This window comes from Gobio gobio, assembly GCF_949357685.1.
Source record: "Gobio gobio genome assembly, chromosome: 14".
Lineage (NCBI taxonomy): Eukaryota > Metazoa > Chordata > Actinopteri > Cypriniformes > Gobionidae > Gobio > Gobio gobio.
In genome coordinates, this window is record NC_137107.1 from 17,523,280 (window position 1) to 17,542,457 (window position 19,178).

The 19,178-nt window shown below is 36.6% G+C and overlaps 1 protein-coding gene across 1 annotated transcript in view; it reads left to right on the forward strand.

Moving 5' to 3' along the window:
- Positions 1–19,178, forward strand: part of sgcd (sarcoglycan, delta (dystrophin-associated glycoprotein)) — a 161,886-nt gene that overhangs the window by 12,853 nt on the left and 129,855 nt on the right. The window contains exon 2 of the mRNA XM_079835355.1: positions 17,613–17,798. Within this exon, the coding sequence (XP_079691481.1) occupies positions 17,613–17,798 (186 nt within the window). The remainder of the gene's footprint in view (positions 1–17,612; positions 17,799–19,178) is intronic.

The window sequence follows — 19,178 nt, forward strand, 5'->3', positions numbered from 1 at the left end:
TAAAAAGCTCAAATCATACATTGATTCATGCATATTAAATTTTGTTGACTCTTGTTTTTGACTACAGCAGTCATTCTCCTCAAAAAGCTTTGTGAATGTGTTGTGTAGGCCTATAATTATTGTGTAATCTTTAGTTTACACTTCAGTCATAAAACAGGAATTATAGAACCGTTTTAATAAAAAAGGTTCTTTGCTCTCCAAGGGTTCTACATAGAACCATTTTTTTGTAAAAGGTTCTATTGGCCAAGTATAGAACCCTAGGGTTCTATGTAGAACCTCAAAGAACCCTTTTTTTTAAGAGTGTATCGAAATCCTCCGCCATTTCGCTTTAAAAATTCTCGTTTTAGACTTCTAATTCATGACCGGTGTTTTGTTTTGCTCTATCCTCTGCGCTTTTGCATTCGTCAATACACATGCATCAAGGGTCAAGGGTTACTCTTTTAGATGCACTTTTATGGACTTCAAAAATGACCCGACAAGTCACTGCCATTATAAAGCTTGGAAGAGCCAGGACATTTTTAATATAACTCCGATTTTATTCGTCTGAAAGAAGAATGTCATGTACACCTAGGATGACTTGAGGGTAAGTAAATCATGGTCTAATTTTCATTTTTGGGTGAACTAAGCCTCAACCCGCGCTCGCTCTCTCTCTTTCATGATGTGTGCACGTTGCTCCACTCTTTTCGTGCACGCATGTAACCATGTAATGCACTTGTTTATGCCGGATCGTTTAAAAAAAAATGCCGGAACGCAAAATCCAAAATCTGACATTTTCCGGAACAGGGTCCGGAAGGATCCGGCTCAAATTAAGCACTGGTTGCTGAGCAACATTGCCAATTAGGCGCATTAATATAGAATTCAACCGATGTGTGCTCACAGATGTGTGTGTGTTGGCTTTATACAATAGCTTCAAATGTGGCTCATCCATCATATTCATAATGTAATAGCCTACTGTTTTAAGTCTTTTGTTTTTAACTCAAGTGTTACATAATGAGAAGCTGTTTTTGCAGTGATGAATAATCCTATCATTTGGTTCACATCATTTAATTTCCAAAATAAACACATTAAAATAAAATAAACAAAAGTAAGATAAAGAAACTTTCTTTTGTAAAATAATAAATTCACTGTGTTTTCATGCCACTACCTTATTGGCCTTATATATTATGATATATACCATTGTGAAAAAGTACACTTTAGCATACTTTTAATACACTTAATTGCATAATAATTGCACTTCAATTAAAATGTATGGTTGCACTTTATTTATCAGTACGTGCACTTTCGTGTAATTACTGTGTACTTACCTAAGAAAGTACTTGGTAATATAAGGTAACTACATGGGTTATGGTTAAGTTTAGGGGTAAGTTCAGGGTCAGGACCTAGTTATTACCCAGTTATTGTAATAACTATAACAAGTATAGGGGAACAGGACCGTAAAGAAAGTGCTATCAAATGTATTATAGTTAAAATATATAAACTGCAAATAGCTGAAATTTAGATTTTATTTTTTTAGGATTTAAGCACATCTTTATGTGTAATTTCATGATTACTTCCATCGTCTTTGAAAAAATTAATAAAGTGTACTGCCAAATGTATTGACAGGCTTTTATGGTAAACTAAAATATATTTAATGAAACAATTGTACTGTAATAACTGTAATTATATTAACTTATATAAAACAATATCTAATGAAACACATAATTAAGTGCTTTACGTGTGCTTTAGTGTGTTAAGTGTATTTCTTTAAAGCACAACAACAGATTATTAAAGCTTAATGATTTTAAATGTACGCTGTAAGATATAAACTTAATTCTTATACTATCTAAACACTATTCATACTATTTGCCAAACCTGACTATTGTTTTCTTATAATTTTAAGCTTTAAGACACATACCTCAGTATTTCCTTCCATATTCACTTGGTCATCAGCTCCAGTTTTTCATTCATTAAAGTCCTAGAGAATGACAATAAATAGTTTGGACTCATTTTGAATTCTGTGACATGTAGCACCAGAGTCAAGCTAGGTAAATCCATGTTGCAAGATTCCAATTTTAGTTACCCGACTGAGTTCTAATTTACCGAAGCACATTTTATTTCCCAACAAGTCAATTTTAATCAGAACTGATATTACCTGTGGAGTGCAGCAACATTAGCTAAAGCACCAGTTTACCTTAGCAAACAGTGAGGCTAATGAGCCATATTTACATTGGATGCTTTGCAAAAGTACTTCAATTGTCAACCAATTCATTTGTCAGATAAAATTAAAACACTAAAAGATGCCGTTTCGCATGAGTTTACGCAAAACATTTGCTTTAATGACGAGACATTTGCCTTGCAATTGGCCTCTACCTGTGAATCATTAAAATAACAAGCACATTTTCTGAACCCCCCACAGTCATGGGTTCATTATACTGCTTGTGGATCTGAAGGACAGTTGTGAAAATGAAGAGTAAAGTTAAATTAGGGAAAGGGAATGAACTAAACTAACCCAGAGTTCAGTTGCATTTATTTTTCTCTGTCCTTTACAATTGTTGCTTGACAGGTTGTACGATATGACTGCAGTGAGTCTGAGTCCAAGCCAAGTCAGATTGTGCGACTGTCTGTTACGTCAGAATTTATCAGATCCAGCTGCTGGGCAAGAACTGTTCCTTTTAATGAAATTTAAACTTTTATTCAGCAAGGACACATTAAAGAGGTCATGAACAGCATTTTATAATGTTTCCTGGGGTCCGCTTACAATGTTAGTATGATTTTATGTCATCATTTAGAAATAAAAGGCATTTTAGCCCTCTGATTTGAATGCTCTGTTTGAAGGGGCGTGTCTGCGGTGAGACTTCAGTGTAAACGCCCAATGCTGTGATTGGCTGACATCTTTGCATATGAAATGACGAAGTATTACATGTGGAACTCTCTTACAGCTCTCAAGCAGTGTTGGGGTAGTTACTCAAAAAAAGTAATTAGTTACTAGTTACTAGTTACATCTGTAAATTGTAATGAGATTACTTTACTAGTTACTGTATTTGAAAAGTAACTACACTACTTATTACTTTACTTTCCCATTTCTTAATTTACCGTGTAGATATATGGACAAACATCATGGTTCTATGGCAGTTTCCCCAAACAAACAAAAAGGACTACTGTCAAATAAAGATAAAGAAAATAATAAGAACAAATAATTTAAATACAAGCAGCAGCACAAATAAATACTATTGAGCAAAGACACTAATAAAATAAACAATGCTCTTCAGGTTTTTCAGGTACGTCTAACATTAGTTTTCAGGTACAGAAATCAAATGTAAAATAACATTGCATATTTGACTGTATAAATTAAACATTAATCCTATTAAATTTACAAAATCTATTCAATCAAGAGCAGTGAGTGATGCCCTTGTCTTTTGTTGTTTGATATTAAACAGACAGCAGTAAAGGCTACTGCCCCTTTAAGACCTAATAAAACTGCCCCTTTTAGTCCTAATAATACTGCCCCTTTAAGACCTAATCTTGGACCTAATGCTCGGATATGCGTCGTTTTAAGGCATATACAGACTATGTCTGCTAGGATACTCATCAAGATGGGCATGTTGACATAGTTTTTGTGTGAGTTTGTCCGTTCAAGAGCAAAACTTCAAAGAGAACTCAATATTTGCGCACTGTGAGAAGTGTGCGCGCTTTCGGATGAGTGCACATAGACAAAATATTCTCACAGCGCGCGCAACTTCTCATTTGTGATGACGGCGAAAATGACTGGTATTCGAACATACTGCAGCACTATATGCATTGAACAAAGTTTACAAAGAGAGAATTTGAAGGACTTTTACACGGCACTCCTGCTCTTGTCAGACGGCACCTCGGTTGGGAAACACTGCTCTATGGCAACGGTGCACGCAGCACTTAAACATATCAGATCTTTACACACAGGCAAACACGGCTTGAGTAACGCAGGAAAGAGTAACGTGCCTATAGTCTAGTAAAGTAGTGTAGTTACCAATATTTTTAGTGTAATGCGTTACTTTACTTCGTTACCCAAAAAAGTAATATCGTTACTGTAATCCGTTATTTTTTAACTCGTTACCCCCAACACTGCTCTCAAGGTTAACTCATTAAAAGTGTTGATTACAGCATTATATTTAGATCTATGGCATTATATTTTGATCGTGGGATGAAAGGTTGAAGTGATGAGCATGTAGCCGATCGCAGACATGTTGAGCGCATGAATGCAGTGATCTTGTAATTTCTGCACACTAACGAATGCTTTCGTTGTTGCAACACATTCTCACTCCCAACTCGTCACATTTTGACGCTTGGTCAGGATCCCTTGGCGTCACTTTTTAACGCACAGGGTACTCCTTTAGCGTAATTTTTCAACGCGCAGGTGCTCCATTGATTTCAATGAGAAACCTTTGGTGTCATGCACAGACACGTTGGGCATATCGTCATGATGAATATATATATTGGGTTATGATTTTGCCATTATGACATGTTGGAGTGTGATCCTCAATTTAATCAGCCAGCATACTTTTATTTACATTTATTTATTTTATAAACGCTAGTTAGACTAGTTTGAACATGTAATCCAACCACATCCCATCCCTAAACCTACCTTTTTGTGTATTACATGATATAAAAAAGCAGGATATAACAGGCAGATACGGCTGCATGCACAATTTATTAAAAAAATACAAGTATTCCAAGTGTTCCGAGGCCAAACGGAATAAATTAATTTGTGGAAAGAAAATCCCCAAATACGATCAACGTCTCCGTCCGCCTCTGCCCACAAAAACTGCCAACCTGAAGAAACGTTACGTCAGATTTCATAGTGAAATTGCATTGGCTCTCGTATGTCTCGTGACCAATTGTGTCATTAGGTCAGCTTTGATTGTAAAATGTCATTGGCTCTTGTGTGTCTCGTGACCAATTGTGTCAAGCTCAAGAGTCGGGTGTATCATTTGAATGAGATATGAATGACGGTGCGTACGTATGTTCACAGAGCGGCGGGATCATCATTTCAGCGATTAAAACATTAAGATCAACTCTTTTCTTTACATGAAGACATCGTATGACTTCAGAAGACTTGGAATGCAAAATGAGTTAATTATAATAAATACTAATGTTTTTTCAATAAAAACCTGTGACTGTACTTTTATTTGCAAGTTATGTGTTTTATATTGTTTAGAATTGGGTGGGTTTAGGGTAGGAGTGGGGTTAGTTGCTCCAAAATATACACTCACCTAAAGGATTATTAGGAACACCTGTTCAATTTCTCATTAATGCAATTATCTAATCAACCAATCACATGGCAGTTGCTTCAATGCATTAAGTGGTGTGGTCCTGGTCAAGACAATCTCCTGGACTCCAAACTGAATGTCAGAATGGGAAAGAAAGGTGATTTAAGCTATTTTGAGCGTGGCATGGTTGTTGGTGTCAGACGGGCCGGTCTGAGTATTTCACAATCTGCTCAGTTACTGGGATTTTCACACACAACCATTTCTAGGGTTTACAAAGAATGGTGTGAAAAGGGAAAAACATCCAGTATGCGGCAGTCCTGTGGGCGCAAATGCAATGTTGATGCTAGAGGTCAGAGGAGAATGGGCCGACTGATTCAAGCTGATAAAAGAGCAACTTTGACTGAAATAACCACTCGTTACAACCGAAGTATGCAGCAAAGCATTTGTGAAGCCACAACACGCATAACCTTGAGGCGGATGGGCTACAACAGCAGAAGACCCCATGGGTACCACTCATCTCCACTACAAATAGGAAAAAGAGGCTACAATTTGCACAAGCTCACCAAAATTGGACAGTTGAAGACTGGAAAAATGTTGCCTGGTCTGATGAGTCTCGATTTCCGTTGGGACAATCAGATGGTAGAGTCAGAATTTGGCGTAAACAGAATGAGAACATGGATCCATCATGCCTTGTTACCACTGTGCAGGCTGGTGGTGGTGGTGTAATGGTGTGGGGGATATTTTCTTGACACACTTTAGGCCCCTTAGTGCCAATTGGGCATCGTTTAAATGCCACGGCCTACCTGAGCATTGTTTCTGACCATGTCCATCCCTTTATGATCACCATGTACCCATCCTCTGATGGCTACTTCCAGCAGGATAATGCACCATGTCACAAAGCTTGAATCATTTCAAATTGGTTTCTTGAACATGACAATGAGTTCACTGTACTAAAATGGCCCCTACAGTCTCCAGATCTCAACCCAATTGAGCATCTTTGGGATGTGGTGGAACGGGAGCTTCGAGCCCTGGATGTACATTCCACAAATCTCCATCAACTACAAGATGCTATCCTATCAATATGGGCCTACATTTCAAAAGAATGCTTTCAGCACCTTGTTGAATCAATGCCACGTAGAATTACAGGCAGTTCTGAAGGCGAAAGGGGGTCAAACACAGTACTAGTATGGTGTTCCTAATAATCCTTTAGGTGAGTGTAAAAGTAGCCTATAAATATTCAAAAAATCATGTCTACTTTAACAAATGCAAAGAATTAAATGCGTCTTTGTCTGACGCATTGGGCAAGCAACTGAAATCAATGGAGCACCTGCGCGTCGAAAAATTACGCTAAAGGGGTACCCTGTACGTTAAAAATTGACGCCGAGGGGTCCTGACCAAGCATCAATATGTGACTAGTTGGGAGTGAGAACCTGTTGCTTCGTCCTAACTAACAGTGCAAACACAATGTAAATAAGAGATTTGTTGATTATAACAGGAGTTTTGGTGAGAGTTCAGAACTCAGTCACTGATAAACTCGCACTGATAAACACTGTTTGATTGACAGCTCCAGCGATTTCAAAGGGAGCTTTCTTTGATCGCTTTCTATATTTAATATATAATTTAATCACAGTTTAAATAATAGCTTATTTTCATCATACTAAGAGAAACAATGTGAAGTTGACTGTTTAGTCACTGGTTTGATTTACTGACACATAAACAAAGAACATCTTCACAGATCAGGCGTTAGAATTAACACGGTTACTTTGTTACACAGATTTACCAAAGAATCCACAGTGAAATGTATCGAATACAAATAAATAATGCTCAACTAATAAATAACCACATTCCTAGAATTAGGATCCTTTGGAAGGTAATGCTATTTTTAATCCAGTGATCCTGCCGCTCTTCTCTCCTCGTCATCTCACTAACACACCAGTGGGCGGGGCCAATGATGAAGTAGACGTTGATTTTCTTCTGCAGAGGCGGTCGGTCACCTATCAATAGGCACATTCCACAACGAGTCGTTCTCTGGGCTTGGTTACAATAAAAGCTGTTTTAGGACTAACAAGGAAGTTCTCAGTTCTGAAACCTACATGATATTCTGACCTCTTTTATGTCAAAATTTGATTTCTCAATTAATGAACCATTTAAATTGATAAAAATTGAAGACATTTATAATGTTACAAAATATGTAGAGTATATTTCAAATGCATGTTGTTCTTTTGAAAGTTCTATTCATCAACGAATTCTGAAATCTTGACATTTGAATGAACCTGTAGTCACAAAATACTTTTCTTGTTTTTGAGGATAGAAGTAGCTTTATAGGCCATGGGGTAATTTTCTGCCTCTCTTTATAATCTCGAATAAAAAAGACTGAGTGGTCTCTTTCACCCAATATTGATATGGTTATGATGATATTTTGCAGGGATCACGACAGAGTCTACCGTGAAGGCGCAATCACAAGACTGCATAGATGACTGCTTTATAGCTCAGAGAAAACAAGTGGCCTCACGAGTCTCTGTGACAAAATCGCTGTAATGCTGAATGTACAAACAAACAAATACACTTTGTGCTTTTTAAAAAACCAAAGTAGATGGTTAATGTATTTGCTTTTTGCTCTAAGCGATGTAGAGAAACTGAGGAACGGGTGAGGGTATAAGAGCAGTTCTCCTGCAAGTCTTCTAGTGAGCTGCCAATAAACGCAGGCACCAGGGAGGGAGGCTAAACTACAAGCAGGTGTTTCATATTCTGCGGCTTTCTGACAATCCTCCTTTTTTTAGAGCCAACAGTAAAGCATCATCCTCTCTAAAATCTCAAGCGCTGCAACCTGCCAGACTCACAAAAAGAACAAAGGATACATATGACATTTGTTATAAAAGCAGGATTTAGTCTTAAATCCTGAGCCTCAACGCTCCACACTGAGCCTCGAAAACAACTGTTAGTGTAGAATTCAAGCTGTGCCCCGCAAACCTGTGTTTTGTGGTCTCAGCACATTTAAAGCTGGCATGAAGTCAAAACTGACCCTATTTGTTTTCCTAATGCATACTGGTCTTATTGTTAATAATTCTTCTTGTCCTTTTTGGAACGACTCAACAATATGGCAGCGATTATTGTTCTCTCTTTGAAGTTCCCTGTAAAGGCATTGTTTATGCCATTTGGAATGCACTGTTCATGTATTTTTGAGCAATATGAAGAATGAGTAGTGTGTGTATGGTTCTGTTGTGTTGGGAATTTGAAGAGTTTCTGTTATGCTATGTTGTTGGGGTGGTTGGGGTGGGGAGGTCTAGAGTTCAGTTAATAAATAATGTTAAAGGGATAGTTCACCCAAAAATGAAAATCCTGATATCAATTACTCATGAATTTCGTTCTTCTGCTGAACACAAAAGACTATATTTTGAAGAATATGGATAACTAAACAGTTGATGTGCCCCATTGACTTCCATAGTATGGAGGGGAAAAATACTATGAAAGTCAATGTGGCCCCATCAACTGTTTGGTTACGGACATTCTTTAAAATATCCTCTTTTGTGTTCTGCTAGAGAAAGAAACTCATACAGGATTGGAACAATTTGAGGATTATGACAGAATTGAACTATCCCTTTAAGATATGTTTAATGTTAAGAAATGTAGAACCACTGTCCACAACTGAATTCAATTCAGCCAAGGAATATTTCTCTTTTGAGTGCAGAAAATGCAATTAAGAAGGGGGGAAAAAAGGCATCTAGGTCTTTGGAGACCATAATAAACTTACTGTATTTCTGTAAGTAAAAAAAAAAAGGAAAGAGCGTTTTGGATAAATTACAGTAATATTATTAGAGTGGTTAAGTGTATTTTGCTCTCTTTTGAGATCAATAGTTCTTGATCTTTAGCTGCAAGTCTTTTTCCACTTTATTTTGTCACCAGTCCCTGTTACGATACAGACAACATCTGTAGTGTTTGCTGCTGACAAGGGCAGGACACTAACACTTCAGTTCACAGATGAGTAACTTGCCATCTCAGCTTCTCCCCGAGGAACCAGCAGTGTCGAGTAGTGCTTTCACTTCACTTCACCTGACCTGTCCTTCAGCAACTCCATTCACAGTTGTGTGAGCCCAGGAATATCTTCAGAAACGGGAAAGATATTGAGCTTTGTTTCTTAGTCTTCTTTTTAATTACATGGTATGTTTTATTGTGGTCGGTAAAAGCCTGGCTGTTGTTTACAGCATACCAAGGACACTTTGCAGAAATGTAATTGAGCTTCCAGATACTTAAAGTGGTTTATTACTGTATAATTTAGAAATTACTGTATACCCTGAACACTGAACATTCAGCATTAAGGTTAAGATGGACTGGAACAAATGCAATGATGGTTTCTGCATTGCTGTATAATTGCATTGTGTGATCTATTAATTTATTCAACAATATATCACAAATGCAATTCCTACATACAAAGACACAACCCGTTCTCACTCCCAAGGCGTCAAATTCCGACGCATGGTCAAGTGCTTTCCGCGTCACAATAAAGACGCTAAAGGTACCCCTAGGCGTCACTATATTGACGCGCCGAGTGCTCCATTCATTTCAATGAGAAACCTTTGGCGTCAGACACAGACGCATTGGGCATGGGAAAGTTATCGTCATGATGATCATATATTGGGTTATGATTTTGCCATTATGACATGTTGGACTGTGATTCTCAATTTAATCAGCCAGCATCATTTTATTTACGCTATCTAGACACGTTTTAACATGTAACCCAACCCCATTCCATCCCTAAACCTACCCATTTGTGTGGTATAAAACGCAGATATAACAGGCAGAGTCGACTGCATGCACAATTTATTCAAAAAATACAAATATTCCGAGGCCAAGCGATTGATTGTGTTAAGGAAATCCCCAAAAGCGATCAGCGTCTCTATCCGCAGAATATCACGAACACATACAATTTCAAATATTGCCGCACGTTAGTCAGTTTTCATAGTGAAATTCCATTGGCTCTAGTATGTCTCGTGACCAATTGCGTCATTACGTCAGCTTTGATTGTAAAATGTCATTGGCTCTCGTGTGTCTTGTGACCGAATGCGTCATGCTAAAGAGGCGTGTGTATTATTTGAATGAGATATGAATGAGTGCATTAACGGAGCGGCGGGATCATCATCTCAGCGATTAAAACATTAAGATCAACTCTGTTCTTTACATGAAGACATCGTGGGACTTCAGAAGACTTGGAATGCAACATGAGTTAATACTTTTATACTGTTTTTGGTCAGTTTTTGCAATAAATAGATGTGACTGTACTTCTATTTGCCTGTTATGTGTTTCTATATTGTTTAGGAGTGGGTAGGTTTAGGGTAGGAGTTGGGTTAGCTGCTCCAAAATATAAAAGTAACCTTTAAATATGAATAAAATATTAATAAAATCATGTATGCTTTTACAAATGCAAAGAATAAAATGCGTCTTGATCTGACGCATTGGGTAAACAACTGAAATCAATGGAGCACTCAGCGCGTCAATATAGTGACGCCTAGGGTGACTTTGGCGTCTTCGTTGTGACGCGGAAGGCACTTGACCATGCTTCGGATTTTGACGCCTTGGGAGTGAGAATGGGTTGAAAGACAAGCAAGCCCAGCCCAGGTTAGAAAAAGTAACGCAAAAGCAATGTAACATTACTTTCCATAAAAAAGTTACGCAATTAGTTTAGGAAAATGCAATATTGTAATGAATAACTTTCCCCAACGCTGGTCACGCCACATAAAGAGTACCAAAACAGTATTTATTGTTTATATGTCAAAATTTGAAAGCTTTGAGTTTTTCATATCGGAAGTAACAAAGCATAAAGCTTATTGCGATTAATTGGATGGGAGCTGAAAACAGTATAGACTAGATTATTGGGATTTAAGAATTGATCTTGGTTCATCAGAATGAGAATCTATTCAAATCGGGAAGCCAGCGATAATTTATAGAGCCATTTAATTTAAACTTTTCTTGAAAATTGAATAAAAGATTTTCCAAAACGATATACACAACATATTCACAAAAAGTACATTTCTAAGAAAGTTATATTTCTACTTTTTTTAATTGTATTTTCTTTGATCACTCTTATACTGTATGGCATTGACCCACAAACCAATATTTCTATAAAATAGCTTCATATTTATTTAAATGGGCAAAACTCAAAATATTTGAGGTAATCAGTTACATCAAAAAGTTTAGTTAAGAAATTCAATGTTTTAGTTAGCAGATTTTTTTGTACTCAATCATTTTAATCACTCTTAACTTGATATATTTGAGTAAGCTAATTCATACATTTAACTTACAATCATGTAAACACCATTATGGTAAATCCCCCAAAAACACCACATAACAGAAACTCTTCTAAATTAGCATAGCAAAACATTAAACACTACTAAATATCCTAACATTAATCTTGCACAAACAACACTTTATTTCAGTATTTACTCTCCCAACATCTCCCAGCTAACATTAATCTTGCACAAACAACACTTTATTTCAGTATTTACTCTCCCAGAATGTTGGGAAATAGATATCTCACTGTCTGTAACTTTTTGGCACTCTAGCGGTTAATAAACATTGCAGCCGGAGCTACTTCTCTCTGTTTATGTCCATGGCGAGTCATGCAGGGACTGTACTCCTCCGCAGTGGTTCCTACCAGTCTGGTCTGAAATAGTCCCAATATAAACACTTATTATAAGTGTACCATAACGATTCAGGGTAAGACAAAAACACAGTTTGGAAAATGGATCCATGTTGTACATTCTCATTATATAATTTTTGTAAACTTTAAACACAAAAAAAAGTTAAGGACAGCAGCTTTAAGTTTATCTAAATTTAAAGAAACAAGTTCATAAAACTCAAAACAATTAGCCAATTCAGATTACTTAAAAAGTTTTGTGAACTCAAAAGAAAAAGAATGTTCGGTAACACTTTAGTATGGGGAGTACATATTCACTATTAACTGACTTACATATTCACTTAGTAAACTCCTAATTTACTGTTTATTAATAGTTAATTAGGTAGTTTTTGTAGCATTTAAGTTTAGGTATTGGGTGGATTAAGGATATAGAATAAGGTCATGCAGAATAAGGCATTAATATGTGCTTTATAAGTACTAATAAACAGCCAATATCCTAGTAATATGCATGTTAATATGCAACTAGTTGAGTGAGAACTGAACCCTAAAATAAAGTGTTACAGATAGTTCTAAACACTCATAAAATTGATTGAATTCATTTGTTTAATTTAATTTTACCCTCCTCAAACCAATTAATTATTTTGAGCATTAGGGTTTACAGTCTTCCACCTGCTGGTTAAAGTAATGCAAGACGGTTTGCCTTTCCCCCTGCAGAAGAGTATTAGCAAATGAATGATGTTGTTTTTCCTCATAGAGTCCCATTAATCACTTCACCACTTCTCATTTAGGTTAAATCTTTGAAAGGCTCAGAAACCCAATTTCTACAGATACGCTGAACATCAGAATAGCCGAAGGACGTTCAATTATTTATGTGCATATTTAGAAAATTTCACAAAGAGGTTTTTATCCTTAATTGTGGAGACCGGATCATTCACATCAATCATTTTTAATAAATGATGCGTAAGCTTGCCTGTCCTAGGAAGAAAATATTTGATTTACCTGTTATGTTTATTTTATTTAAAAAAAGCAATATATACACTGGTGGCCAGAATTATTAGAACAACTGACAGATCTGAAAATATTGACCTTTTCTGCCTCCAAAACATGATTTCATTTCATAATGTTCATGCAACTTGCAGATGGTTTCTCTGACCATCAAATGAAGTTAGTCGTACTGTTTTTATCCACTTTTAACTTTAATATTTGGCATGCCCATCTTTTGCAGCAATTACAGCAGCACATCTCTCTGGCATAGTGTCAATATATTTCCTCTGAGAACTTCAACACTAATGTTATCCCATGCCTTCTGCAACTGAAGCCTTTCCTTTGAATGTACAATAGATCTGTCCAGTTTATTTTCCAACTCGCCCCAAATGTGCTTGATGGGGTTGAGGTCCGGACTTTGAGGGAGCCAGTCCATCATTTTCAATGTTCCAGCAGATTCCTTCTGTCACAGGTAGTTCCGGCAATAGTTAGAAGAATGTTTTGGGTCATTGTCCTCTTGGAAATGAAATCCAGGCCCAATAAGTAGACTCCCAGATGCCAAGTGTTCTCATAATTTTGGCCACCACTGTACATTTTTATATTATTCAGTGATAGTCAATGGAATGTTCCTGAGCTTGTGTTAACCACAGACCTTATTTCAACCAGATTAAGCGAAAGGTCTGGCACTTTTCAGGTATAGGGGAGCGCAGGGCACAACCTAACGCGGGGTTAGTTGTAACACGCATGGTTTAAAACTTTTCACACATGCCAGGAGGACGAAACTTAGTATATTTACTAGTTGCCATATCAACATTATTTAGAGAAAAAATTGCGCCAAATTTAAAAAATCTTTGGAAGATATTACTGAACATTTATTTAACCATAGCAAAAGTACATTTCTTACTTAAGTTTATTTTCATCTCAGTTTTTTGTATTTATTTAAAATAAGACAAATCTCATATTATTTTATTCTTATATCTGTTATTTAACAGTTGAGTTCGTTCTTCAATGCTTTTATAACCAACAGAATACACAAGCCGGGTTTAAGTCCCAGTTGTGCAGATAGGGTGCGTTGTAACACTGTGTTACAACTATTAGAACTACGCTATTATATTCTATACTTTTATGAATTATTTTGAGAAACCATGAGAACAGGGGGAATATGACTGAGAGTCAATGTTCAGAAATTATTATCATATTATCATAATGTTTATAACTATGCTGTATAGCTGTATTTAGCGAAGTATTTGCAAATTAAATTTTTTATATATTTTTAATGATTAAAAAATGCCATTATTTTATTTTAAAAAGTGAATAATTGCATTTTATTGATAAAATATTTAAGTTTGTCTTGGGTATTTTTTTGATTATATCAGGTAACATTTTAAGCTGTCATTTGGTCATGTTACATTGTGCCCCTCACATGTTACATGTACCCCACCTATGGGGCATGTTGTCACATTTCACTTCCATTATTTCGAGGTAAATCAAGAAAAAAGTATACACTGTATTAATGAAGCAAAAATTCAATTTCGATTGCAGTAAATGGTTGTAGGAATAGGATGGTTTGAGAGACACCTGTAATGGTTCAAACACATGTGAATGCCTCACGTAAAAAACAGATAATTCCTTAGTTCTAATTCTAAAATAATTCCATAATAAATACATTTAAATGTACATGATAAAAAAAATGTCCACCTATGTAGCCTGTTTTCCCCCCATATCTCAGAAAACAATGTTTAAGGGTGCTTCACACCTGCCTCATTTAATCTGGTTGAATCGCACTAGAGATCGTTGTCCCCTTTGGTGGGGTTTGTTTGGGCAGGTGTGAATGCAGCAATCGCACTTGGGTGTGCACCAAAAGCGGACCAAGCAAGTGTACCGAGACCTCCTTGTTCAAACGAACACTGGAGCGACCTCGAACAGACCAAACTTCCTATAGAATTATTGGACTAAACCAGTGGCCGTAGTCATATCATAATTCTTTCTGAAGCCGAGCATATCACAGTTTAGCAAAATGAATGCCTGCCTTCACCTGAAGTGACCTGAACATTATTTTCTGCACGTCATTCTTCAAATGTATAGTTTGCCTAAAGTGGTGTATATAGTATATGCCATGTAGTATATGATGACCAGGGATACAATCAGGATACAAAAGCGGCATGGTGTCTGCTGTTTTTTCCTGGACACATCTGGCCAACAAGTGATGTGGATGTTGTCACGCGACTGCATTTTGGTTCGTTTCACCAACTCATCAACTGATTCGGAACCGAGCAAACAGTGTGGTGAGAAAAGGAACCAAAACAGTGTATTAACAATGTATAATTTTTTGCCCTCGGCCCGGACCAAATTGTCCGAACTACAAATGTGAAAGCACCCTAAAACAATAAAAACATGAAGCCTTTCTGTATTACTGTTTTATCCTTCAGCTCCTGAATCATAGAACTACTCATGTAGAATTCTCTTGCCTAGAGATAAAATGTAGGTTTTAGGGCAGTGCAAAAAAACATAGCAAACTTTTCCACTGACTGGGTCAAACTCATATCAGGATATCCCACAGTCAGTGTTTCCATGCTGGCTGAGCAGCGATACACTCCCAGCACACTGATTTCCCTTCATTGACCTCCATTTATTTTGTAATCAGCGTGGATGGTTGAATGAGTGAATGATTTTGTTATAAATAGGGCAAAAGTGACGGACAATCCCACAAGGCACAGTCTTTCAAAGCATTATTTTTCATTGTACTGTATTGCAGTGCCTTTACCGTACACAGTTGCTTCTCCATTTATATTTACAATAAGACCGAGAAGATGCTAAAAAGTGCAGTGGTACTATTGCGGATGGTCAAATTCCCCACCGTTCAAATACAATTGAACTCAGGGCCGACTTTACTGGCAATAAGCCTGACGTTTTTTTGCAATTCCCTTTGAAGAGCTATATCATGACAGATTGTGTGCTTAAAATGCTGGTGATTATACAATATGGGGAGTTTATGATAAGGACAGAATGGGTAGTAAAACCCTATGATATGGAGAAAGGGAGACTTGTTTAATTTTTCATTGTGCGTTCCTGTATTGGAACTTTCACAGAGCTGTCTGAAGTCATTTGTTTCAGTGCGGCCTGAATGTGCGTGCTTGTCAAATGCGATTGCCAACAAAGAGTGCTGCTCAAAACACTGTTGACAGCAAATTGTATTCCACGCAGAGATATTATTATGACGGTTCAAATGTACTGTGTCTTTTCCTTTTTGTAACCGGACTATTAGATTCTGAATTATTTTCTGTTGTTCTGTATTGCAGAACTGTAAAAAAATGTTTTGTATTTTTTACTACACTGTAAAAAATTATATGATCAATAAGTTATGGCAACATGTGTTTTTGCATTGCTTTAACGCAGGGGTTTTCAAACTGGGGGGTCCTTCAGAAGGTTCTGGGTCCCCAGCAAATTTCAGAAAATAAAAAGACAAAGCAAAAATGGATAATGTCTACGGAATATTATAACGGTTTTATTTCTAAATGTTTCTCCCCTTTTTTGCCGTATACATTTCAGAATTGTATATGTTTGCTTTGTATCTTTCTAGTGAGTTTTTCTCACTATAGTCCCCTTTATCTCGCTCACTGGGGTTGTAAGGCAGTTTTCTTAACACAGTACGTACACTGCTTGCATACATTTATTGTGAAAGTTGCTTACACAAATCATTTTTAATTAAAAACATTCTTTTTCAGGTTTATACATTCAACATTAATAGCCAATTTAAGTTGGGAAACAATATGTTGTATTTATAATGTCACGCTTACTATTTATCTAACAGTTGAACTGTTTTTTCGTACATTAAAATAGATGTATTTTAGGAAGGGGGTCCCTCATAAAGGTTCATCATATTTGGGGGTCCTTGGCATCATAAAGTTTGAAAACCCCTGCTTTAACGCACCTTAATTCCTTTTTTAAGTAATTTTAACGTAATTTAAGTTGAAATGACTTAAACATCCAAGTTGATTGTAACAGTGTTACACATTTACTCCATTTATATTTACAATAATGGGGTCAATGACATATCAATCTTTTCAAAAACACATATTCCAGGTACTTCCATTTATTTTGTAATGTAATATTTGGATTCATGTTGGTTTCATATGGTTTTAAAAAACTTTTTTCACCACTTCCAGTAAAAGTTTACATTTAATGACTTTTTAAAAGCTTAAAGTACCTTTTTTTTAAGTAATCTGTTTTGCTTACACATTGAATTCATGTGAGGATACACATCTTAATATTTTTCAAAAATTATTTATTTTTAATTTATAACATATTTCTTAATAAATATAATGAGATTATTGTTTCATAAATATCATTAGGTTTTTGGAGACATGCACCACATCACAATTTACAACCTGAACTAACCTCGTCCTGTCGTAAAAATGTCAGATTATATGACATTAATTAACTGAACTTTTCTTATTTACCTGCTCTTTATGATATTAATTTAATTTCCTGTTGTGTTTCTGCCTTTACGTTGGATCGCATGACTTTGTTGGTCACACCAACAAAAATGAGATTTATGTATGAATTGCATTTTTTATCCCAGCCAGCAACATAGCATCGGCCCAGATCCACATGTACCACATGTACCAGATGTGGGCCGACACTATGTTGCTGTCTGGGATGTAATTTTGAATAAATAATGCATTAGGACAAAAAAAAGTGTCATATCATTGAGCCCTAAATCGTGTTTCAATGCCTTACATAATTAACGTTTTATTTGTGTTTTCTTGCAGATGACCCAGGAACAGTGCCCTCATAGGAACAATGTCCAGAGTACTGATAAACCGCAAGTGTATAAAGTGGGGATCTACGGCTGGCGGAAACGTTGCCTTTACTTCTTTGTCCTCCTCCTCATGATCCTCATAGTGGTCAACCTCGCTCTCACCATCTGGATCCTCAAAGTTATGAACTTCACTATAGTAAGTGCAGTCTTTTGCTCTGGGCTTCATTACTGCTGCTGGGAATCGATTCTTTCAACGACTTAGAAGTGAGCAGAAATAACAGGTCTCCATCATAGCGATCCGTCAATTCTATCTGTGTATTTTCTGAGCTTCAGCCAGGCAAAATACTGCTTTCATTTGCCTCTCAGTGGTCGATCTGTTCAGGTTTTCGCACGTAGAGTCAGTTCTCTGGGGCCAACTGCCTTCCCTCCCTTCATGTGTTTACTGATCTTTTCAACTTTCTCCTACTGTGCTTTGGGTCTTGATTAATTGGATGTACAGCAGGGCCCGATCAAAGGAGGGGCCCCGGGGCAGAACTGTCACAGGACCCCAAACCCACCCAGCGATGCAACGCCCTCTATAAACAAACTCTCCAAACTTTCATGTAACATTTGTTGTGTGATTTAGTACTTTGTAGGATTTACATCCTTACATGATTGGTACTGAGGGATGCAGAGGAACTGGAAATCTGTTGCTGTCTGTTCATGTTTGCTAATTAAAAACACTTGGACTTGAAAACATTTTACATAAGGTTGTTGTGGAAGTACATCATTTTATTTTAATAATCATTTTCTTTTTGTATTTTGAGCTGGAATGTGGAGCGTGTAGGACATGACAGGATTATTGACAGGCAAGTTTACGGTGTCAGGATGCACAAAGTTGTCGGTAGTAGCAAGGCCGTAACCATGTCTTGAATATTGGGGAGGACCAAAATGTTTTTTTTATTTTTTTATTAAATAATTAACCCAGACAGCAACATAGTGTCGGCCCAGATCCAGCCCACATCTGGAACGAGTTGAATCCACATACCAGATGTGTTGCTGGATTTAAGGGAATTAAAAAATAGATAAGAACTGTAAGAGAAGTTCTAAGTCTGCAAATACTATTTTATTTAATATGCACACAATCACTCTTGTTTGTACGTCTAATATGTCAAAAATGTAAAAAGCGCCTCTTTGATCTGATTGGCCATCCTTTTGACATTGACGAACGCTGTTAGACCGCTGTGGCAGACCAGGCTAAACATTTTAATTTGAAAACTGTTTACCATCCTAATAACAAACAGAGTGATGCGTAATGGAGAGCAGCATCAAAAAATATCATATATTGGGGGGACAATTGGACCATATCCAATTATTGGGGGAACCATTCAGAAAATGTGTAAGAATCATAACTTTTGTTGTTCAAAGAGTTTATTTTCTAATCCAAAAGCCAATTGAAAAGTCCTTTTAAATGCATATCATGCATAATTCACTTTTATAAGGTGTTTGAACACATATGTGTGTCCACAGTGTGTAAACAACCAGCCTATAATTGTAAAAAATCCACCCTATTTTTTTTCTATAATGCCCATCAATT